The 22,662-nt window shown below is 45.2% G+C and overlaps 4 protein-coding genes across 10 annotated transcripts in view; 2 read left to right on the top strand and 2 right to left on the bottom strand.

Annotated features, from left to right (window-relative positions):
• The first annotated feature begins 30 nt into the window (after positions 1 to 30).
• si:dkey-181m9.8 (E3 ubiquitin-protein ligase RNF31) lies at positions 31 to 8,097 on the top strand. Of its 6 annotated transcripts, none has more exons than XM_018679081.2 (19): positions 31 to 1,516; positions 1,740 to 1,830; positions 2,025 to 2,090; positions 2,175 to 2,341; positions 2,788 to 2,924; positions 3,015 to 3,097; positions 3,189 to 3,344; positions 3,546 to 3,760; positions 3,836 to 4,018; positions 4,203 to 4,385; positions 4,576 to 4,674; positions 5,031 to 5,120; positions 5,291 to 5,393; positions 5,992 to 6,257; positions 6,341 to 6,454; positions 6,559 to 6,625; positions 6,699 to 6,792; positions 7,010 to 7,178; positions 7,386 to 8,097. In XM_018679081.2, the coding sequence occupies exons 1-19, from the start codon at positions 1,472 to 1,474 to the stop codon at positions 7,512 to 7,514; spliced, it is 2,457 nt and encodes an 818-aa protein (XP_018534597.1). In that variant the 5' UTR covers positions 31 to 1,471; the 3' UTR covers positions 7,515 to 8,097. The 6 variants fall into 6 exon arrangements, with proteins under 6 accessions (XP_018534597.1, XP_018534595.1, XP_018534596.1 ...); XM_018679079.2 differs by having other exon boundaries at positions 2,997 to 3,097; XM_018679080.2 differs by having other exon boundaries at positions 2,788 to 2,933.
• A 1,038-nt stretch (positions 8,098 to 9,135) lies between these two features.
• Positions 9,136 to 10,528, bottom strand: mplkip (M-phase specific PLK1 interacting protein). Its single transcript, XM_018679117.2, has 2 exons — positions 10,069 to 10,528; positions 9,136 to 9,633 (listed from the first exon to the last, which is right to left on the bottom strand). Exons 1-2 carry the CDS (start codon positions 10,387 to 10,389, stop codon positions 9,520 to 9,522), a joined length of 435 nt encoding a protein of 144 aa, XP_018534633.1. The 5' UTR covers positions 10,390 to 10,528; the 3' UTR covers positions 9,136 to 9,519.
• A 145-nt stretch (positions 10,529 to 10,673) lies between these two features.
• amph (amphiphysin) overlaps positions 10,674 to 22,662 on the top strand; it is a 31,478-nt gene continuing 19,489 nt past the window's right edge. The window contains exons 1-2 of one of the 2 annotated variants that reach the window (XM_018679091.2): positions 10,674 to 10,813; positions 16,039 to 16,259. The gene's annotated coding sequence lies outside the window, so the exon portion shown is untranslated. The remainder of the gene's footprint in view (positions 10,814 to 16,038; positions 16,260 to 22,662) is intronic. The other variant, XM_051069768.1, reaches the window with a different exon arrangement.
• inhbab (inhibin subunit beta Ab) lies at positions 16,269 to 21,909 on the bottom strand. The gene is made up of 2 exons (XM_018679111.2): positions 20,019 to 21,909; positions 16,269 to 18,418 (listed from the first exon to the last, which is right to left on the bottom strand). Exons 1-2 carry the CDS (start codon positions 20,434 to 20,436, stop codon positions 17,634 to 17,636), a joined length of 1,203 nt encoding a protein of 400 aa, XP_018534627.1. The 5' UTR covers positions 20,437 to 21,909; the 3' UTR covers positions 16,269 to 17,633.

Below are 22,662 nucleotides of genomic sequence, written 5' to 3'. Positions count from 1 at the left end.
TGGTTTAACTCAGGTTCTCAGGTAAAGTCGGGGTTGACAAACCCTGACTGCCTCGATCTGTGTTAAACGCTACGACGGTGGTTCAGATGTGGGTCAATCGAGTCGGTGTTAACTTAATCAGAGTTAGTGCGTGTTGATTAAAGGGGCGTGCACCGTATCTCTCAGATGAAGAGCGCACGATAATTCTGTGGGTTTAGAGGAATTTAAAGAGACTCTAACGACACAATGTCAAACCAACAAAGACAGAGAGACTGGTCACATGTTCTCTGGATTCTTCATCTGTAATATGAGATGTAAGGACACAGAACATATGTGATCATTTCTCAGATACTTGGATTACAGTCAACATGTGGGTCACATGTCTGAGAATGAGCTGTTCCTGTTAATGATGTTCTGCCTGGAACACTCAGGCTGTATATGTATGAATGTAAAGCTGTTATGTTCAGTATGAACTTCATGTTAACAGTATTTCAGCCTCAGTGGAAACTGAACCTGGATCAAACAGAAACCTTCTATAAAGTGGTTCACATTCATATTTCCATCATTAATGCTGCTTGGTCTGTAGTCTACAATTACAACAGCCTGTCACTTTATATTGTCTTTCAGGACAATAACACCCCCCATTTAAAGGATTATTGAAATCGATAATATGCAGCACTAATGATGCTAAACTCTGCTGCTTGACTGTGAGAAAGAAAAGTGGAGAATTTTTCTCTCTTTTCTTTTTTTGGTGTGTGTGTGTGGGGGGGGGGCTGACGGACTTTATACACCAACCCCCGTCCTGCAGAGTCAGCCTCTCCCACCAACATAAACTGCTCAGAGCAGTTTAGAGATGCAGCGTAAATTACCATGGCAGCAGTCCTCAGGTAAAACCTATCCTCCTTTCATAGTACAGGTTAATCAGGAAGGTACACATGAAGTTACCCTGATAAGCCAGTAACCTCACTTCGTAGTACAGGCCTCAGGTGCAGGTGTGAAGGTGTCGTCTGTTCACAGCAGCAGCTCAGACCTGAACACACCTGAGACACGAAAGTTTCCAGCTTTCACAATAAAGTTAAATGATGGAGGCGTTTTTATTTTAATCTCATCCATCACCACTGATGCATGTCTGTGTTTAAACATTAATAATGGATGATGTCATTATTCTGTGTTTACATATTTAGACACAACATGAAGTAAGAAACTGATACGTTACAACTATGTTTTTATTTTCAGTCAAACAGTGAATAAATGATGAAAACTGTTACAGATCTGAGAACAGCTGTTTGGAGCTACATGGTTTTAACGTGTTTAAGAAAACATTAGAAAAAAAAACAGACGCTACTTTGTGACAGGCCAGATCTTTGTCTTTTAATCTGAAAGTCCTAAAGCGGATGTGAGTGTGTTGAGTTTAAATGAGTGCCTCCAAACGTCAGGTGTTAGCCTGTCAGCCGGTGAATGTTACGAGTTTCTGGACTGAGTTTTGGATACAATGCCGCGAGTCGGAGCTAAGGAGGAGCTGCGGACTCTGGTGGAGGTGAGGACGGAACTTTAAACCTTCACCTTCAGCTCAAAATCAAACTTTATTAGTAAGAAAACAAGTTTGCGTCTCACTTGACCTGCTGCTAACCGGTTAGCCTGCGAAGCTAACAGGGACAACATTAAGATACAATCTGAGTTGTTGGTTTAGCTAGCTGTTAGCTACATGCTAACAACAACAACAGCTGACCTTACTCCTTCACCCCTCTCTCACCCCTCAGTGTCAGTACAGTTACCCCGCAGAGACTCTGTCTGATCTTCACAAGGTTCGAGCTCTTTTCTCTGATCTTCGTCTCTATGTGGATTTTTACTGTGAGTATGAAACAGACTCTAATGTTTCTACTTTATCCACTCGTTCACTTCCTGTCTGTGTTTACACAACAATAGCATGTTGATTCAAACACAGTCTTGCTGACTGCACATCTCAGATGATTGTTGATTATTACTGATCAGTCACCTCTGTGATGATGAATATTTATCAGTGAGGTTGTTGTTTGTTTTCTCAGGTTTTCCAAACAAAGAGAAGAAGAGGCTGGTTTACCTGGCTGGGACGATTCCTGTTCACTATGAAGGTGAGCTGAACAGGTGAGACCAACAGGTGAACTTGGCTATATTTTGAGGTTTTGTTGACTCGTTGTTGTCATGTGTCTCTACAGGAAGTGAGTATAATATCCCAGTGTGCATTTGGCTTCATGAGACACACCCAGTGTCCCGTCCTTGCTGTTACGTCTGCCCGTCCATCTCCATGGCGATCAACCCATCCTGTCCCTGCGTGGACACTTCTGGCAACATCAGTCTGGACGGACTGAGGAACTGGACCCATGTGAGTCTGAGTCAGAGCGGGTCAGAGTGGGACGAGACCAGATTAGATCAGACTGGGTCAGACAGTGTGGTTTCAGACTCTTGTCTGAATTATTAGAGTTAATTCAATTCAATTTTCAATTCAATTTTATTTATATAGCGCCATATCGCAACAAAAGTCATCTCAAGGCACTTTTCATATAGAGCAGGTCTAGACCGTACTCTTTAAAATAGGTATTTACAGAGAGAGACCCAACAGATCCCACCATGAGCAGCACCAGGAGACAGTGGAGAGGAAAAAGTTCCTTTAAGAGGCAGAAACCTTGAGCAGAACCGGACTCAGGGTGGGCGGCCATCTGCCTCGACCGGTCAAAGATTCAAATTCAAATCTTCATTGAACAAACTCCATAAAACAAGTAACTGATCTTTGTCTATGACGGTGATGTTGATGATGTCACTTCCTGTCAGGGTGTGTCCAATCTATCGCTGCTTGTGTCAGAAATGAGGCAGGCCTTCCAGGTGGACACGCCCCTCTATGCCAGGTGTCCTGCCCAAGCTCCACCCCCAACAGGTGTGCAGGTGTCACCGTCAGCGACAGAGGGAAGGTCAGAGAGGTAAACAGTTATTATTGGTAATAATCAATAACTGATCGTGTCTGACCTTTGACCTTTTTACAGTTCTGTGTCCTCCTGCAGCCACCACCACATCTCCTCCATCTCCTCCTCCCCACAGAGCAGTCGTCTCCCTCTCACCTCCTCCTACCTGTCTGGACAGAAAGGTAAACTTCTGTTGGTCTGATCATGTGTCTTCATGTTAGCTCATTAGCTTGCTATATGTGACCTGATGAGGCTCCTCCTCCTGCTTTGCAGCCAGCCAATGGGAGGCGAGTAGGGAGGTGAGGGTGAGGAGGTCGTACACAGAGGAGCTGCTGGGGATCGACTTCAGTGCTCCTCCTCCCTCCTCCTCCTCCTCCTCCTCCTCCTCCTCCAACCACTACAACCCCTTCCTAAGCTCCTCCTCCCCAGGTGAGACAGGACAGTAACAGGTGAGATCAGGTGAATGATCACATGATCAGATCAGGATCAGGTGTCTGATCCTCTATGTGCACCTGAGTTTGACAGAAACCTGGATCAGGTCTTTTCAGGGTCCTGGTTTCTGTCAGATCCATGTCTCTGAAACCAGGATCTGGTGTTTACATGTGATAACCAGGAACCTGGTCCCTGCAGGTCCCCCTCCAAAACCCCTCAGCAGAATGATGGGGGCTCTGAGTCTGGATGGGGGGGCCAGTGGAGACCAGCAGGATGACTCACCTGTACAGATCGTCCAATCAGAAGCAGCCAGAGACAGACACAGACTGGGTTCTGGACCAGCACCTGAACTACATCAGGACCAGGGTACAAGATTTCAGAGTGAACCAGCAGCCGGAGCTGACCACATCAAGGTGAGGGGGGCTGCAGCAGGTCTCAGGTAATCTCAGGTGGTCCTGGATAATCTCAGTTCTCCTCTGCTCCTTCAGATGGCAGCCCGTCTCTCCCCGGACCGGGCGGCCATCTTCTTCTCGCTCATGAAGATGAAGGGGCGGAGCTTCAGCCCCAGTGATGTCATGGAGGCGGTCCAACTCAACAAAGATCTCCCATCAGCCCTCAGGTTCCTGACCCACAGCTGTCCCATCTGTCAGGACCAGGTGACCTTCAGCAAGGTGAGGAACCTTCATCAGCCAATCAGAGACCAGCCTCAGTCTCTTGCTTTCTGTCCTTTATTTCGTTGCGTCGGTTATCGTACGTTGTTTTTATTGCTTTCTGGATTTTGAATTATTTGTTGATATTTGTGGTTCTGTGTAAAGATAAAGGTTCGTTTCTTCTTCTCTGCTTTATTTCCTGCAGATCATCACCATGACTCACTGCTCCTGCTTCCTGTGTCAGACGTGTTTTAAAACATTTTTCTCTGCAGCCATTAAAGAGCGAAGCATCGATCAGCTGGTTTGTCCTCAGTGTGGCCGACCTGAGGTCAGAGGTCAGGGACGGATGGAGGAGTCCATGGACTACTTCAACCTGCTGGACACTCAGGTGAGGGAGGGATCACCTGGAGACACAGGTGTGTCAGAGTTTTATTGATCATTGATCAGTAGCATCAGACTGAAGCTGTCGATCAACAAGACACAACAGTTCTGACCCGACTAGGTCAACTCACCTGCTGTAGGTGGAACATCCCGACCTGCTGCCTCTGACTGTTGTTTGTTTGTTTGTTTGTGTGCAGATCCGTCACTTCCTGCCTGCTCAGCTCCATGAGCTGTTCCAGAGGAAACTCAGAGACCGAGCTCTGCAGGAGATGCCCAACTTCTGCTGGTGTGCTCACGTAAGAACCTGAGTCTGACAGAACCACCAGAGACCAGTCTACCTGGAGAGGGGTTCACCTGAGCTTGAAACAAGTCACTCAGACACACACACACACACACACACACACAGAGCAGGTAGATAACTTCTTACATTGAAACAATCAAACAGCTGATGGTTTTAGTTTCACGCTGTGTTCAGAGGCGATGTCTGTTGTTGAACTTTCGGGTCTGTGAGCTCGGCTGCTGCCTCTCTGTGTTCCTGTTTATTCTGAATAACGATGAGGAAAAACATTAACATAACTACCTGCTCATTAGACCTCTGTGTGTGTGTGTGTGTGTGTGTGTGTGTGTGTGTGTGTGTGTGTGTGTGTTTCAGTGTTCGTTCGGCATGCTTCATGAAGCTGACCGGCTGAGGATGGACTGTCCCAGCTGTAAGAAGAGCACCTGTTCTCAGTGCAGATCACCTGTAAGACACAAACACACACACACACACACACACACACACACACACACACACACACACACACACACACACACACACACACACACACACATACACTCACTGGTCCTGGCCAGACCTGGTGTTGAACTGAACCTGGGTCCTGGTCTGAGATCAGATCTCTGTGTGTTCTGCAGTGGTCCCCTCAGCATCAGGGTCTGTCCTGTGAGCAGTTCAGAGTCTGGCAGCAGCAGAATCATCCGGACCACAGCACTGCCCTGCTCAGCTACAACAGCATTGGTACAAACACAGCACCACCCGAGTCCTGGGGGGGGGGGGGTTCCACTGCAAAAGCAGAAAGTGAACACGTTCCTTCAGTCTCTAGTTCAGGTTCAGGTTCAATTTTAGGTCCAGGTTCAGGTTTAGATTCAGGTTCAGGTCCAAGTCCAGGTTCAGGTTTGAGGAGAACTTTGTACTCACAAGGTTCTGAAAGTCCAGGTTCTGAGTAGAACCAGGTTATGGGTTAGTGAGCTCCTGCAGTGGAAAAGAGCTTCTGAGGTATGCTACTGTACTCTACTGTACTCTATTGTTCAAGGTGCGATCAGAAGCTCAGAGATGTTAAAGATTTGCAGAGTGCGGTGGTGATGTGGGTAAAAACACCTGGACCTGTGTTTCAGGTGTTTTTAGAACCATGTGTGATTTTCACTACAGAGCAGAACTGTGGGGTTAGCTGCATCACTCTCCACCCACTCCACTCTCTGGAGGTGACTGAGCTGTTGGTCGCACCTTGTTTATTCTCTGTGAGATAAATGACAAAGTGAAGTGTTTACTGTGTGTGGTCTCTACTGTGTTCTAATGTGGTTCTGTTTTGTGTCTCTGATATGTTTGTGTTTCTCAGAGTGTCCAAACTGTCAGTTCATCTTCATTCTGTCCAAAGGAGGCTGTCTCCACTTCACCTGCAGCCAGTGTCAGTATCAGTTCTGTGGAGGCTGCAGTCAGACCTTCACCCTGGGAGCCGTGAGTCTGTGGTCTGCTTCTACTGGCCTCTACTATCAGGGTCTTTTGTCAGGTTCTACTGTCAGCTTCTGCGGTCGGGTTCTACTGTCAGCTTCTATTGTTAGGGTCTACTGTCAGGGTCTGCTGTCTACCACTCTGTCAGTGGAGGTGGTAAATACAGAACAATAGATCCACAGCAAAGTTAAATCAGAATTATCCTTTAAACCTGAGTTTTATTGAATCTTCTTCAGGTCTGTGGTTTCTCTGCTGACTGTGGAACCAAAGGTCTTCATGCCCACCACCCCAGAGACTGCCTGTACCACCTGAGGGACTGGAGCGTGACCCGCCTACACCTGCTGCTACAGGTAACGCCTGACAGGCTGTAGCTTGAAGAGCTCAGGTGGACACAGGTGATGTGTGGACAGGTCTAATGAGGTATAGCTTGTTGATGAGGTGGATTGTGTTTCAGTTTTACAGAGTGTCTCCCTCCTGGTTGGAACCAGCCAAAGGTAGCTCACCTGACACCAGTGGGACAGGTAAGGTCTCTCTCTGCTCCTCAGGTGGAATCTTTTCTCTCCCAGTTAAACTGACTGGAGTGTCAGTTTTCAGGAGTGTGTTTGGTTTTGGAGCTGAGAGACGACGGCAGCAGAAGAGAGGAGCCCTGTGGACAACCTGCACTTCCTGAGTACAGAGGATACTGCCAGTAAGACCATTACCACCTCCCAGTCTGGTCCCAGTCTGATCCCAGTCTGAGAGGACCACCTCCCAGTCTGAGATCTGTCTGATCTGAGTCTGATCTCTGACTGATCCCAGTTTGAATATATTGGTGTAGTTCACCAGGTGTGATAGTAGCATTAGTTCACCTGAGTTCACCTGTGCAGTGTGTGGTCTGATGCATACTGTCTCCACCTGTCTGGCAGGTTGCACTATAAGGAGCGATTGGTGGAGTTGATCAACCGTTGCCGTGCTGACCCAGCAGTCCTCTTCAGTCCGGCAGAGATGATGGTGGAGCTGCAGCGTTGGCACATTGCCGTGCCGACCAGAAAACCCGATGAATCGGAGCAGCTGTATGCCCAGCGCCTCCGCCTGGTCAGTGACATCATCATCAGTAGATGCATTGCTATTAAACATGACGTTTGTTTGTGGGCAACACATGTTAGCTAACATGTGCTAACATCTAAATCAGATCCTTCATCTGTCCTTTATGTTGAAAAACCCTTAAAAAGCTCTTATTGTGAAAAGACGTTAATGAACACCAGCCAACCACAGCACAGGATTCTGTCTGTGTCTCTTCAGACTCTGACCAATAGAGTTCCTCTGAGGAAGCAGCGACGCTCTCCACTCAAGCTCAACGATGACCTCTGCCCTCTGACCTCTGCTGTGGCTGCTGGAGCTCCGCCCCCTCACCTGCTGCTGACAGACTGACCCCGCCCAACACCACAACATGCCAGCCAATCAGATGGCAGCGCTCTGTGTCACCATAGTAACCAATTACTTTAATTTAATGGCAAGTTTGGAGACCAGTTTACTGCTGATCACACCCCCTCAGTGACCTCAGTGACGTGGCCTTACTCCTAAATGGTGGACTGATAAAACTAAGGAGACTAAAAGATCTCACCTGTTTAATTCCAGTGAAATAATTAGTGACATCATCATTCTGGTGGCTTCTGATTGGCTCACTGGTTGCCCTTGAAACACAGCCACAGAAACAAACAAACTTTAGTAGAGTAACAAAAGGGACCAAAGAAAAGAAAAGCAACCAGTCCATGTTCAGGACAGCTGTTAACGCGCTGACTGTTAACAAGCTGAGTGTTAATGAGCAAACACAGTTTGAACGAACTAACAAGGCTAACAGTGCTAACAAGCCTCTTCTCCATTCTAGGATCCACTTTAGTTTCAGTCAGCATGGGCAACAGTTAGCATGTGTTAGCAGGTGTTGCACCCTCAACTCTCTATTGTAACTCTGTGCACTTTAACTGAATAAATAGAAATAATATCTTAAATAGAATCTTCGTCTCTTCTGTTACCATGACAACCAAAACAAATCAGCAGCTGGGTTTTAGGAGTGGGTTCACTGAGTTGATGGAGTAAATCCTTAGTCGATTAAAACCTGAACAGTGACAGAGAATTAGAAATACAGCTACAAATACCTCTGATGGTTTCTGATGAAAATCAGTGACCACAAAAACTTTATCTGAAGACCTGATCTTAACTGGACCTGATGACTCTCAGACCTGATCCAGATCCAGAACAGACCCAAACCAGCGTTATGTTAATGAGACGCTGGTCCTGGATTTAAAGGTTTGAACTTTCCAGCTGAAAGTTCTCAGAGAAACGGAGATATGACAACTGGACGACTCCCTGCCGAGGAAGATCATGTGATCTGATCAAAAGGCCCAGAACAGCTGCTCAGTTGACCCTAAGGTGAGACTATCTCCAAGGTCAAAACTTCACTGTCAGTATTTTAAATTGAAATGTTTTTCTATTCAGTCGTTAGTGATAAAACCAGTCTGAGTGTTGCCAGGGGCGACACTTGGTCTCCAGGTGTGATACTGAAGGTAAGTTTGTTATGGAACCTTTAGAAGTACAAATATTCTATGGCATCGTTTTTATGAGACGTAAAATTCTTCAAAAGAGATGTAACACCTGTTAACACCTGTTGTCTTTAGGTAACACCTTTAACACCACAAGGAGAGAGACCAACCCCTCTCCAAGAGTCTGGTTCCAGAACCTGTTCAGCGCAGAGGTGAGTCCAACTGTATCTAATCAGTGCACCTGGATCCCCAGGTGGTGGGTCACAGCCTCCTCTCCCAGGGCAGGTGACTTAATAACATCTCAAACTCATGGAGCCTTAAAGTCTCCTTCATGTGTTCATTAAGGCCTTTTCACAATAAGAGCTATTAAAGGGTTTTAGTTTTTCAAAGTAAAATTAAAGAGCTCTGGCTGATTTCGACGAAGATGTTTCCTTTGTTTTCTGCAGTTTGTTTTTTGATGATGATGATGATGATGGTGACCCTTTCCTTTCAAATTAAAATGATGACTCCAGTTTAAAACTAAAGTTTTTTTAATTTTAAAACAAACAGAACCTTTCTTTTTTACAAACTAGAATAAAACGCATGAAGAAGAATCTGATTAAAAACAGTTAGAAAACATTTTGTTAAAAACACTGATCTGTGTTTCATCATCAGTTCATCATAGAAACACAGCTAATCAAAGTGATTGATCCCTGAAATCAGTGAAATCTGATCCTGAAGCTGCTGATGAACTCAGACTGCTGGTGACTGAAGATGCTCACAGACCTCAGGTCTGTTTACTGCTGATATTTGTTTGTTTGTTTACTGCTGATGTTTGTTGTTTCCTGTCAAGTTGCAGCTGTTTCACACTGTGTGTCAGGCTGCAGCTGTTGTTGTTTCCTGTCGGGTTGTGTGTGTCAGGTTGTGTGTCTGGCTGCATTAGCGTCGGCGGCTCTGATTGGCTGCAGAGCGGCCCAGGGATCCTGCAGCATCGATGGGCTAAAATATTTCTCCACATCTGAAGATCCAGACTGAAAACACAGAGGCAAAGAGTCAGCTTCTACTGTTTCTATTAATGAAACAACTTCAGTTACATGAAGAGCCACAGGATCAATGATCAATAATAGTGTAGTGTAATGTAATGTATTTAATGCTGCTCAGATCAGACACAGTAGAAACAACTTTGAATCATTTTTATGTCACTCACCCCTCCCCCACTCACCCATACCTCAGCCCCCACTGCCACTCTGTTTCACAGAAACTGATGATGATGACCTCTGACCTTCATCACACTGATATTACTGTTACTACTGTCGTTACTATTACCTCTGTCACGATTACTTCCTGTCTGTCTGATCTATTGATCTGAATCTAGTTCAGATTGAGACGCACGCGGCGGATCGATCAGTTAAACTGTAAACTAAAAAACACGTGACTTTATTTGCAAATAGAAGCACAAACTTCACCTGGAGCTTCTGAGCAGATCCGGGACTGAAGGACTGAGGCCGCCGGAAACCGTCTCCTCTGCGCCGCACAGGGCCCCCGAAACCCCAGGACCCACCGCCGAATCCGGCCGGAGACCCGTCCCAGTATCCCCGGTTAGAACCCGGAGAATAAACCGGTGAACCCGGGGAGTACGGGGGGCAGCCCCGGGGCGAACCTCCGCGGTATCCTCCGTACGGAGAGCGAGCTCCGGGGAAATCCCAGCACGAGACCGGGGAGGGAAACCTTCCACTCGGCCTCGGAGCTCCGGGACTCCGCTGAGGTCTGACTGGAGCTCGGTACATCTGAGCGGCTAAAGAGAGAGAGACCAAAGGAGACCTGGAGGACCAGAGGAGACCCGGAGGACAAGTAGTATCCGGAGCAGTCTGTTTGTGGAGGACCACCAGGACAACAAAACACTACGACTAAACCGGAACCGGAACTGCACGCAGTTTCTGTCGTGGTCGTACAGACTGCAGCGTCGTCCCGTGGCCTCCAGGAACACAGCAGCGGAGAAATCCTGCATTTAATATTTTACATTTTAACAGAAACACGTGAGACCACGACACATCTGTCTCACCTGTCTCATCTGGATCTTTAAGGTTTCTGAAGTCCAGGGTCTCAGCCTGCTGTGATTTCCTCTGAGGAACCGGATCAGACCAGATCAGACCAGATGCATTTGGACTCTGCTGTAAGTGTAAACACCTGGAGGATGAAGAGGTGATGAAGGTGAGTGAACAGATGTTTGTCTGATCGCGTGACTTTTACAGACGCGTTATATTTACAGCAGATTTTAACTTGTAATGAGAGAGTTTGTCCTGTAGGGGGCGGTGCTGCTGTTAGAGAGAGACACACACACACACAGAGAGAGAGAGAGAGTGTGTGTGTGTGTGTGTGTGTGTGTGTTCATTCATAAGTATACACTCAATCGGCTCCAAACCCAATTATTGATCAACCTTCAAAATAAAATACACCATAAACTACTGAGAAAATAATTATTCTTTAATTAATGACGCTTCTGTCAGCTGACCACTGCTTAACAAAATAAAAGTCCTGAAGCTTCAATCATGAGATGATCAATCAGAGGTCAGAGGTCATCTGTGTGTGTGTGTTAAGTTTACTCTGGGACACACCTTGTTGACTTTGGCTCAGTTTGATGGTTTTTATACACACACACACACACACACACACATTCAGAATGACAGAGTTTATTTTAAATACAAACTCTCCTATTTTTTAGATTATCTATGAATCATTGTATCTTCAGTTTTTATTGGATTATTTCTGCTCTGTTCCTTCAGGATGTCAGAGTGAGGAATTATTTTATTTTAGATGCAGAATCACTGGTTTATAAATTAATCTGATTAAAGCCGCAGTAACAGATGTCTGACCAGCAGGAGGCAGAATAACAACAGAGCAGCATCATTCAGTGATCAGTGATTTTAAACTTCACCTATCACCTCCGTCCAACAAACACTGCTGCTGTCTGTGTGAACAGAAGAAGAACAGCACAGGAAGAACCTGGTAAAACAAACACACTCAGAGAAAACTCTACAGCTGAATCATCCTCTGAGAGCAGACACACAGCTTTGTCCTTTAATGAGAGTAAGAAGATAATCATTGTTTAAATGGTAAATTTGCTCTTGTGGGTTTGATTGTTTTCATGGAGACTTCAGAGTCTGAGTCTGTAGGTTATTTAAAGACTGAATTTACATTAAGGAAACGGCTGCATGAAATATATCATCACTACTGAACTGTGACACACATGAAAAAACTCAACACAAACCGAAACCTGCTCAGAATGTGAACTGTTTGATCTGATGAGACGATGCAGACTGAACCCAGAACAAAGCTCTGATAAAGATCTGAATGCTCAGAAATCAGGAGTTGCTGTATAAACACACAGGTGTTTTGTATTAACTGACAGGTGTTGTATTACCTGCTTGTTCGCTTGACTCTCATCTTTTCTGAATTTGAAAAATGAGTGAATGTGACAAAGTTATTCTTCCAGCTTCTTCACTGATTTCCTGCTTCTGACTCATTGTTTATATTTTGAAGCTGTTTCACATTTTAGATCAGTTTTTAAATCTGTCGTCACTTCCTGTTTACATTTGGTCGCATGATTTAACACAGTTCTGTCGTCTGTTGATGTGACTTCAGGAGAAAAGCAGTGTTGGTTCCTGATGATGTGAACGTGATCACAGGAGACTGTGATTTTAAAAACGGTGAATTGTTCAGTTCTGATCAGAGATATTCACATCAACTCAATCCAGATCCAGTGAACAGAATCCAGTTCAGACACCATCAGAGGTCACAGTGAGCTACTTCCTCAGGTTTTGATCTTTGGTGTATGATATTGATTATTGATTATAAAATACACCTACAGTGACTGCAGCAGATAGCTCCTGTTCTCTCTGATCATTTTCTGCAAGTAGGAAAAGGAATTGATCAGATTTTATTGATACCTGTTCCATTATCGATTCAATGTATCGGTCCAGTTCTTTATCAAGTCCTCGTTGGTTTTTCTGTCTGAAAAAAGTTTGCTCTCACTCAACCGACACAGAACAGAATAAATAATAAATAATAATAAACAACATTTATTGATTATAACATTTTCTATTGAGTCTTAAGAGAAGTGACGAGTAACATTAACATAAATAAGAAATTTAATAAAATATAAAATGTAGAAAATACTAAAATATAAGCTTTGGCTCTGGTAATCCTGGTGATCTTGTTTACAAGTCGCCAGGTTGTCTTTATTTCCTGTGAAGCGTTCGATCTTCTGCAGCTGATTAAAGGAGCATTCTGCTGAAAACATTTACTGTATCAGACTCGTCCTCTTCTCCTCGTCCTGAGGAAGATGAGTCATCTGTCACTCTGCTCTGTGGGCGTCTGAACAAACTGACTCGTTGCTGAAGCCAAAATAAAGTGAGAACAAGGATCCTGACCATCTGAATGAAAACACTGATCTGAGATCTGAGAAGAGCTTTGCAACTATTCCCTGTAAATCAACTAGTCACTGTAAATGTGCTAGTCCCTGTAAATCTGCAGTGACCCCCACCCCCCATGATTCTGCAACGAGTCCCTGTTAACCTCCAGTCACCAGACCTCTACAGCTAGTTCCCAGATCTTTACAACTGGTCCCCAGACCTCTGCAAAAGTCCTAAAACCTCTGCAACTAGTCCCCCAGGCCTCTGCAGCTAGTCCCCGGACCTCTGCAACTAGTCCCCAGCTTTCTACAACTTGTCCCCAGACCCCTGCAACTAGTCCACAGACCTCTACAGCTAGTTCCCAGACCTTTACAACCGGTCCCCAGACCTCTGCAACTAGTCCCCAGCTTTCTACAACTTGTCCCCAGACCCCTGCAACTAGTCCACAGACCTTTACAGCTAGTTCCCAGACCTTTACAACTGGTCCCCAGACCTCTGCAAAAGTCCTAAAACCTCTGCAACTAGTCCCCCAGACCTCTGCAACTAGTCATAACATCTGGAACTAGTGCCCAGACCTCTGCAAAAGTCCTAAAACCTCTGCAATTAGTCCCCCAGACCTCTGCAACTAGTCATGAGACCTCTGGAATCAGTTCCCAGACCTCTGCAACTAGTCATAAGACCTCTGCAACTAGTCCCCAGACCTCTACAGCTAGTCCCCGGATCTCTGCAACTAGTCCCCAGCTTTCTACAACTTGTCCCCAGACCCATGCAACTAGTCCACAGACCTCTACAGCTAGTCCCCAGCCCTTCACGACCTGTCCCCAGACCTCTGCTACTAGTCCACAGACCTCTACAACTGGTCTTCAGACCTGTGGTACTAGTCCCCAGACCTCTTCAACCAGTCTTAAGACTTCTGGAACTAGTCCCTAGACCTCTAAAACTGGTCTTCAGACCTCTGCATCTAGTCATAAGACCGCTACAACTAGTCCCCAGACATCTGCATTAAGTCCTAAATATCTGCAACTAGTCACTAGACCTCTACAGCTAGTCCCCAGACCTCTGCAACTAGTCCACAGACCTCTACAGCTAGTTCCTAGCAACTAGTCCAGTGGGAATAGTCCCCCAGACCTCTTCAACCAGTCTTAAGACCTCTGGAACTAGTCCCCAGACCTCTTCAAATAGTCCTAGGACTTTTACAACTAGTTGTCAAAACTCAGTGTATAGCTAGTTGTTTCAAAGATCAGGTAAATAAGAACCAAAATTATCTGACTGTTTCACATGAACAGATGAGAAATGAGAGTGAAAATGATCTTTTATTCTCATGTTAAATTTATTTTATTATGTGAAATTTACAGAAAAAAACATCTGAAGTTGTTTAATTGAGATTATTTCAGCTGTTAGAGATTATTTCACTTAGGACGGTTTATTCAAAGATTCATTTTTAGGTTGATATTTGACTGTTTAAGACAAACAAATCAGTAGATTTTCATGAGAAACATGATCAGAGCTGAATAAAAGAACACTGATGAATATGGAGGTTTCTCAGTGTTCCTGTCTTTAATGTTGTCACATCAGTTTTTATCGACACAGATGAATCCTCTGGTGTCCTGACGACTGAACTCTGGACTAATTTAGCAGCAGCAGAGTGTGAGTGAAGCTGTGGGGGTGAGTGTCTTTGAATAGCAGCAGTGAGTCTGTGCTCAGTGATGGAGTAGCAGTTTGTGGTGGAGGTGGTGTCGAGGTTATCAGGCCTTCCCTCAGCTAACAGCACTGACGTGTCCCGCTGCCCACACACAAAAAATAAATCCTTCACTTTGACTCACATGACGATCCTCCACCTCTCATCACGTTTCTCTGGACGTCTTCCCTCCTCGCAGTCCGTCTGCACGTTCACACCATCACAGCCTCCGTCAGCACCTCCAATGTTTCATCAAAAACACCTCACCTGTAAAAATAAACCTGTTCTTCACAGTGATGTCACCGCACACCCAGGCTTCTGATTGGTTCTGTTTCACACAGTCACAGGAAACTTTTATTTTAACATTTTATTTAGCTTTTTTCAAAATTGATCATTTACAACATGAAGAAAAACAGGATTAGTTTGAACAAAGGAAAGAGAGACAGAGACAAACAGACAGACAGTCAGACAATTAGACAGACAGTCAGACAGACAGACAGACAGACAGTTGTACAGTGCCTCCAGATAACTTCTGTTGTGAATTGGCGCTATATAAATAACATTGACTTGACTGGTCTCAGTGTACAAACGTTGCCTCAGTGTGTTTGAATGTTTCCGGCTGCAGTGAAGGTGAATGAACTGTGACTGTTTGTTCAGTCTCTCTGACTGATTATCAGTGTCTGATCAGACCTGCAGTGACCTCTGTGGTCAGGTTCACCTCCGTTCACTCAGACGGACAGGGAGAGAGACAGACAGCCAGGCACAGAGACAGAGAAACAGACAGGCAGGCAGAGAGACAGACTGTGTGTAGATGCTGTGTTGTTGAGCCTGTGTTTCTGCGAGTGGCTGTGAACCTGAGATCTGAGGAGGTCTTAGGTGGTCTTAGGAGGTCTGAGGAGGTCTTAGGTGGTCTGAGGAGGTCTCAGTCTGTTGGTCCAGATCTTAAACTTCCAACAGTAACTGACTGATTGAGCTCCTCAGGTCTTCATCAGCAGCTGAGTTGAGATTTTCCATGAGACCTCTCTGAGCCTTCTGGGCCTCGACTGTTTTAGTGACCACAGTCCTGATGACCCACCTGCTGCTGGAGTCTGTCCCAGCATGCACTGGGTGAGAGGTAGAGTGCACCTGGGCAGGTCGCCAGCCAATCACAGGTTTAATTCCGTCTGAATTTAGCTTAGATTTAAGCTGGAATAAAAACTGCAGGTGTTTTTCTCTTCAGGCTGCAGCTCTGAGTTTAATTTAGTGTATTTTTGCTTCTGTGAACATGATGTGCTCCAGTACCCAGAGTGCTTTGTGTTTGCTTCAGCAGTTGTCTTTGTGTTTCTTAAATCAACTTGTCAACTCAGCGATGAGTTTGTAGGTCAGCGAACAAACAGAGCGTCGCTGTGCCAGCCGGCTCCGGCCGCCCCGCTTCTCCTCAGCCTGTGAAGGTTTAACTTTACCAACATCGCCGGGCAACGGGTCCAACTCCGGCAGCCAATCAGAGGGCAGAGTGGGACGGTCGAGGAAGTGGAGGAGCCTCTCAGTCTGCTGGCCGTCGCTTCAGTTTTTACCTGTGAACAAAGAGGTGAGTGTCTGGTTTCTTCATCACTCTGTTGGCCTTTGTGGATGCGTGAAAGCAGAGCAGAGCTCAGACCTGATCCTGATCTCACCTGAACAGAGAGACAGGCCGACTGACCTGAGTCAGTAAAGACGATAAAAACCCTAAGGACACAACTCATCAGCTGCAGCATGAGAATCATCAGACACAAAAACAAGTTCAGATTTCATCTGAACAAATCGTGTTAGCGCCTCCTACAGGCTGAAGATGATTTATCTATCTGAATGGTAGCAGATAAATCCTCTGAGGAGCAGGAATCTGATCTCAGGCTGTTTGGCGTTGCTGCTCTGCCTGAACTCTGCTTCATCTATGAGTCACAGAAACTTTTTAATGATCTAAGCCTAACTTGTAGTTTCTCTTTAGTGAACATGTTCAATGTGTTAATCGAGACTTCAGCAGTCTGTTGGTGGACTGAAGGTAAAACTCAGAGACTAAATGCTCAAACTGACAGTTGATTGTTTAATGATGAAGTAAAACAAAACAACAAAAATAACTTAGAAAGTTTTCATCAACATTTCATATTGTTTTACAAAGAAGCAACAACTGATGAAAACTGTCACCAGTTCAATAATTTAAAATCAGCCATGCTGATTTAATGAACATTTAGTTTACTCACAGCTTTGTCTTGTTAACTTACTCGCAGCTCATTAACAACACCTCATTTAGTTAATTATCTCACACCTTGTTAACTGGCACATCATTTAGTTAATTAACTCACATCTTAACGACACATGTACAGTTAATTTACTCACACCTTGTTAATGACACATCATGTAGTTAATTAACTCACAGCTCGTTAATGATACACAGTTTAATTCATTTACTCACAGTTGATATTTCAGTAAAATGAATCAACTTCATCTTCAGTGTCGACTCTTTGGCTTTCTTCTGAAACGTCTCAGCTCAAACTGAAGCTGAGGCAAAACTTGCTCGAATGTTCTTAACTGTGCAAATTCTAATCAAAATTCATCATATTTATTTTTAATAATAATAATAATAATAATAATGTAATAATGTTTGGCTCAAGCAGCTGTTTGAACAAATTTCTTTCAAGTATCTCGACATCAGAGATTTTTTACACAAGTTGAACTTTCAGTAAACAGTAGAACATATTAAAAATGATTCTCTTGTGTTTTCTAGAAAACAATAGAAGCACACATAGAAATGTAGACAGGTAAAGTTTGACATTGCAGGATTCGTTGCATAGTATTCTCAGGTTGTTCCAATGTGGAAAAGAGTCTCTCCCAATAAGAAATACGATGCTTTGTCACTAAACTTAAATACTTGATCTTTACTGGGAAAGATGGTTTTCAAAGTGTTTTGTAACGTCTTTATTGGTGTTTACGAGCAGCCACACTCCTCCACGATCATGTTCTGGATGTCTTTCTTGATGATTTTCTGCTCTTCGTTGTAGTAAAGCATTGACATGGCGCGCAGCCGTGTCGGCACACAGCATGACTTGATGTTTTGAAACGGGCTGTAGCCCCTCATACGATAATGATTGATGACCGTTGAGTGGAAAGAGAGGGACGAGCCGCTGAGGCTCGCCATGTGGTTCGGACAGTCGCCCTCGCAGTAGTTGGCGTGGTAACCTGACGGGGCGATAATCCAGTCGTTCCAACCAATGTCTTTAAAGTTAACGTAAAACTGTCGTTTGCAGCAGACATGGATTTTCCCGTCGCACTCCAGACCTCGTTTGACTCGTCGCTGCGTCACCTCCTCTCGCGCTCGCAGCGCCACCATGAGGAACGGCCGGTGGGATTGATCTCGGCCTGCGGCCCGCTCGCCGTTGGTGGGCATCAGGACAGGTGAAGCTCCGGCCTCGGCGCACAGTGGACAGGAAACCCTCAGGCTGAGGGAGCAGCTGCTTCCGTCCAATAGGGTCTGAACACTGCGATGGACGGCGAGGGTATGCCAGCCGCTGCGACGAGTGTCCACCATCTTCTCTGAAACACACTCCTCCTCCTCATCCTCACGATGAAGCTGCAGCAGACGCAGCATCACTTTTCCCTTCATTCGGTTTCCTTTCGACATCTTCAGAAAGATCCAGATGTTCGCCTGTTCCACCACTGAGAAACTGCCAGCCTCCTTCGAAATGTCAAAGGTCACTGCGTCAGGAGAGTCACCTGCAGCAGAGGACACAGTTGGTATTTTAGCATGTTAGCCTGTCCGTCAGTGTGAACAGCTGTTTTCATAAAACATTCAGTAAGAACAGAAACACCTGAAAGACTGTCTCCAGACCAGTCTCTGCTGGGCTGTACTGGACTGTACTCGTCTCTGCTGTACTACTCACTTAAACTTATAAAACTGAATTTTGACCTTTGACCTTTGTTCAAAATAATTTTGAAGAGAAACAAAAAAAAAAAACTCTGCCCCCCCCCCCCTCCCCAGCCCCCTGTGAATGAATAAACAAAGAAACTGTCGTTAACGATGAAAGCCTGACTGGAGCTGCTGCCTCTAAATATACTCAATATGAGCAGAGACACTAAAAAAAGAAAAGCCCTGATTTCAGGGAATGTTGTTAACAAGGCCCCCACCCCCCACCCCAACCCCCGTCCTGTGTTTCTGTCTTTGTCTCCTGCTGCAGAATAATTACCGAGGCCCAGATTTGTCTGAATGAGATTATTCATGCACCCCCCCCAGTTACTGTCCTCTAATTTCGGCGAGTCTTTGAGGCCTTTTTCATTAAGATCTTTCTGAAAGAGATGACTATTTATAGCACAAAGCCATTATGTACAAGCAAACAAGTGAAGGAGTGACAGGACAGAGCGATCTGTCACAACGAAAATTTGTCTGTTCTTTAACCATCAAAGTTTCACCTGCTTCAGGGAGTTGAGTCTTTAACTGAACTCAGATCAGATTTTATCTGATTAAACTTTATTGAAATAGTTTCTGTGTTTTCAGCTCATCAGTGTTTAATGATATGAGAGACGACTCAGGTGTGAGGTTACTGAAAGTTATTAATCACACAGGTGAGTCTGACCAATCAGCACGCAGCACTTGTTGCTACATGTTTGAGGAGTGAATGAATGAATGAAGCTGAAATCTCATTCAGAAAACTGACAGATAAACTCGACTTGATCTTCAGATCATTTCCAGTTTTTGCCTCTGTTTGTGTCAGAATCCACCTCCTTTTTTACTGTACAGAAAAAAGACGAGAAAAATAGAACAAAAAATAGACTTCAGTCTGAGCCTGAGTAGAATCAATAGAATCAGTCTGCGTCTGCTGACAGATTCTGAATGAGGAAATGTGTAAACAAACTTTGAACTTTTGGGATTTTTGTGAATGAGCTGGTAACAGACATCTCTACTGCAGCTGGTGATCAGCAGCTCTCAGTAAAGTCTCACTCTACTGACTTTATGGGCTCAGATTAACAGGTGAGAGTTCTGCACGTGTCCAGTTAGCTCAGTACACCTGAGATACACTTGAGACCACAAACACAAAGTTTTGTTTGGTTTTAAAAAGTCGAGTGAAACCAGCAGGTCATCAGACAGTAGAGTCAGTAACTGACTTCAGTAGAATCAATAGAATCACAGACAACTGCAGGTTAAACTGTGTCACCTCCTCTGTGGCTGACAGCTACCCATAATGCCTTTCTGTTGGAAACGTTTATGTTTCTGAGCAGAAAAGGAATCCAGCCTCAGTGAACTCTACTGTAACTGTGACTCTAACTCTGAGCTGGTGAAAAGAAAACCTGAGGGTTATGATGATGATATCAGACTCACCTGGCTCTGCAAAGGTGATGATTTCAGACGGTGGCTCAAGTGGTGTCGGGGCCCCAGGACCTCGGCCGTCCTCCTGGATCTCCACACTGCCGTCCTCAGCCACGTGACCAACGTGCAACTTCTTGATGGCATTGAGCAGTGCTGCTCGAGGGACTGGCTGCGTCAGGTTGGGCCGGGTGCTCAGGTGCAGCATGTTGAGGATGTGACGCTTCACGGCCTCCACCATATCGCTCTGTCCTCCTGATGAAGACAAGTTCCTCCTCATCTGAGACAGAGAACAGGATGGACAGTCGGAGGACGACGCCCCCTCCTGGAGTCTAGATGCCATGTCGACCTCAGGAGCAGGAGAGACCGGTGGAGAGGCGTTAACGAGAAGGCTGACGGCCACGAAAAAGAACACTGCAAACAGAGGAGACATGATGGGCTCTGACTGTCACTCCAACACTGACAGTGTAATCAGTAGAGTCAGTAGATTCAGTAGAGTCAGCAATTGTCTCTGCAGGAGTCGAAGCACTTGCAGCCTGTCCTTCAGAGTCAAATCGTCACCAACTCAGTAGAATCCAGTAGAGTCTGATGTTTGAGGAGGTGACGACAATAGAAGCACAAAGAGTTCAGCAGCAGCAGTAGAGTTCAGTCCTCAGTCAGAGCTGGCTGGGGTTCTGGTTCCTACTCAGTCCTAGATCTCTGTGCCGCAGTTCTGAGGCTCTGGTTCTCAGACCCTCCGGTCCCGGTGGTTGTGGTTCTCTGGACCTGTAGTTCTCAGTCTGGTCCTCTCTGGTCTTAATGGATCTGGTCTTCTCTGGTCCTCTCTGGTCCTGGTGGATCTGGTCCTCTCTCGTCTTAATGGATCTGGTCTTCTCTGGTCCTGGTGGATCTGGTCCTCTCTGGTCTTAATGGATCTGGTCCTCTCTGGTCCTGGTGGATCTGGTCCTCTCTGGTCCTGGTGAATCTGGTCCTCTCTGGTCTTAATGGATCTGGTCCTCTCTGGTCCTGGTGGATCTGGTCCTCTCTGGTCCTGGTGGTCTGGAGCTGCGAGCTGACTGTGTGCAGGGTCATTCTACTCTCCCTCTCTACTCAGTTACTGTAATTATACCTCACTGCCTGTTTAATCCCTCCCTCCGTCCACAGAGGTATTTCCCTGTGAGTCACACACGCACACACACACACACACACACACACACACAGTGAGTAAAGTCTCTCAGAATATCTCAGGACTGTTTGTGGTGTTTCCTCCTGAACGAACGTCACGACAGAAGAGGAGGAGGAAGGAGGGAAGAGGAGGAAGAGAGTGTCCCTGATTCATTCAAACCACACACACACAGACACACACACACATACACGCACACACACACACGCACACACACACACACATGACTCAGTGCAGCGTCATCATCACCTCACGTGGAGGAGAAACGCCGTTGGTGTGAAATTAATTTTTAGACTGAAAAAAAGAGTTTGTTGTTATAATCAGAGTCCAGCACAGAGCAGATGGAGCGCGCTCAGTGCAGACCATCTCTCTCTCTCTCTCTCTCTCTCTCTCTCTCTCTCTCTCTCTCTCTCTCTCTCTCACACACACACACACACACACACTTACTGTGACATCAGCACGCCCTCTGGTGGTGTTAGTCAGGTGTTACAGTCTCCTCACCTGAGATGTGTTCTCCGATTCACCTGTTGTCTTCCTGTCTGTGGTTCCTGATTCAGCTGATTTTACACATTCAGACTCTCTGTAAAGGAAAGAAAGAAACAAATATAACAAAAACACAGTTTCTCAAATCTCATGTTAGTGGTCGATACAGAAGCCAGAACTAAGAAATCCTGAATCATGTCCTGAGTCAGGATCAAGTCCTAAACTTTGTTTTGAAGCCTAAACGAGTCATCTTAGAGATGTTTTAGATTTTAGATTTTAGATTTTTAGATGTTAATGACCTGTCTCTGTGAGACTCTCTGGACTTTGTGTTATTTACTGTCTTATTTTGAAATTACCTTGTTGTGTCTGTCACAGCTATACTTCCTGTCCTTGTCTTTTTTCCCTCCAGGGTTTGATCCTCTCACCTGTTCCCACTTCTTTAATCACCCCTGTCTGGTCTCTCCTCGCCTGCAGCTAGTTGTGTAGTGAAATGTTGTTGTGTAGTAAAGTTGTTGTGTAGTGGAATGGTTGTTGTGTAGTAAATCTGATGTTGTGTTAGTATTAGTTATATTCATTGCTTGGTGTTCCTGCAATTGTTGGTCTCTCTCTGTAAATATGACGAAAGAATGGTGCAGTCCAGACCTCTTGTGGTGCCCTGTGGTAACTTTTGTATAAAAATAAAACTGATGTGTAGTGAAATCATTTGCAGTAAAACACTCAGTAGTGAGGAGTTTCAACAGTGGCAGATTTTACAGCTGGGTTCAGGTTTGGTTCTGGGATCGCCTAACCACATCTGGTGATGTTTTTGATTTTCAACACAAATGTGTGAGTGTACTTCCCACAGGTTGATGCAGAGATTCATTTCTTTTTATAAACTGGAACTAAACTTCACCTTTGACAAAAAGCCAATGGGATGTTTTTCATTGTGTTTTGGTTTGGTACAGAAAATAAGTCTGTGATCAGCAAAAGTTTCCTCACACCACTTCACCACTTTTATTATTTTTTAATTACCTT

This window comes from Lates calcarifer, linkage group LG4 (genome assembly GCF_001640805.2).
Source record: "Lates calcarifer isolate ASB-BC8 linkage group LG4, TLL_Latcal_v3, whole genome shotgun sequence".
In the NCBI taxonomy this organism is placed as follows: domain Eukaryota; kingdom Metazoa; phylum Chordata; class Actinopteri; family Centropomidae; genus Lates; species Lates calcarifer.
Note: the sequence above shows the minus strand (reverse complement) of the source record. Positions and strands in the feature narration are given on the sequence as shown.

Excerpts from the sequence above, each read along its gene's own strand:
- mplkip (XM_018679117.2), bottom strand. The coding sequence starts at position 10,389 with ATGTACCGAGCTCCAGTCAGACCTCAGCGGAGTCCCGGAGCTCCGAGG. Across the intron at positions 9,634-10,068 it reads GATCTGCTCAGAAGCTCCAG|TCTGGATCTTCAGATGTGGA; the intron begins GTGAAGTTTGTG and ends CTGTGTTTTCAG.
- inhbab (XM_018679111.2), bottom strand. The coding sequence starts at position 20,436 with ATGTCTCCTCTGTTTGCAGTGTTCTTTTTCGTGGCCGTCAGCCTTCTC. Across the intron at positions 18,419-20,018 it reads CATCACCTTTGCAGAGCCAG|GTGACTCTCCTGACGCAGTG; the intron begins GTGAGTCTGATA and ends CCTCTGCTGCAG.
- si:dkey-181m9.8 (XM_018679078.2), top strand. The coding sequence starts at position 1,472 with ATGCCGCGAGTCGGAGCTAAGGAGGAGCTGCGGACTCTGGTGGAG. Across the intron at positions 3,098-3,188 it reads CTACCTGTCTGGACAGAAAG|CCAGCCAATGGGAGGCGAGT; the intron begins GTAAACTTCTGT and ends CCTGCTTTGCAG. Across the intron at positions 3,761-3,835 it reads CCGGAGCTGACCACATCAAG|ATGGCAGCCCGTCTCTCCCC; the intron begins GTGAGGGGGGCT and ends CTGCTCCTTCAG.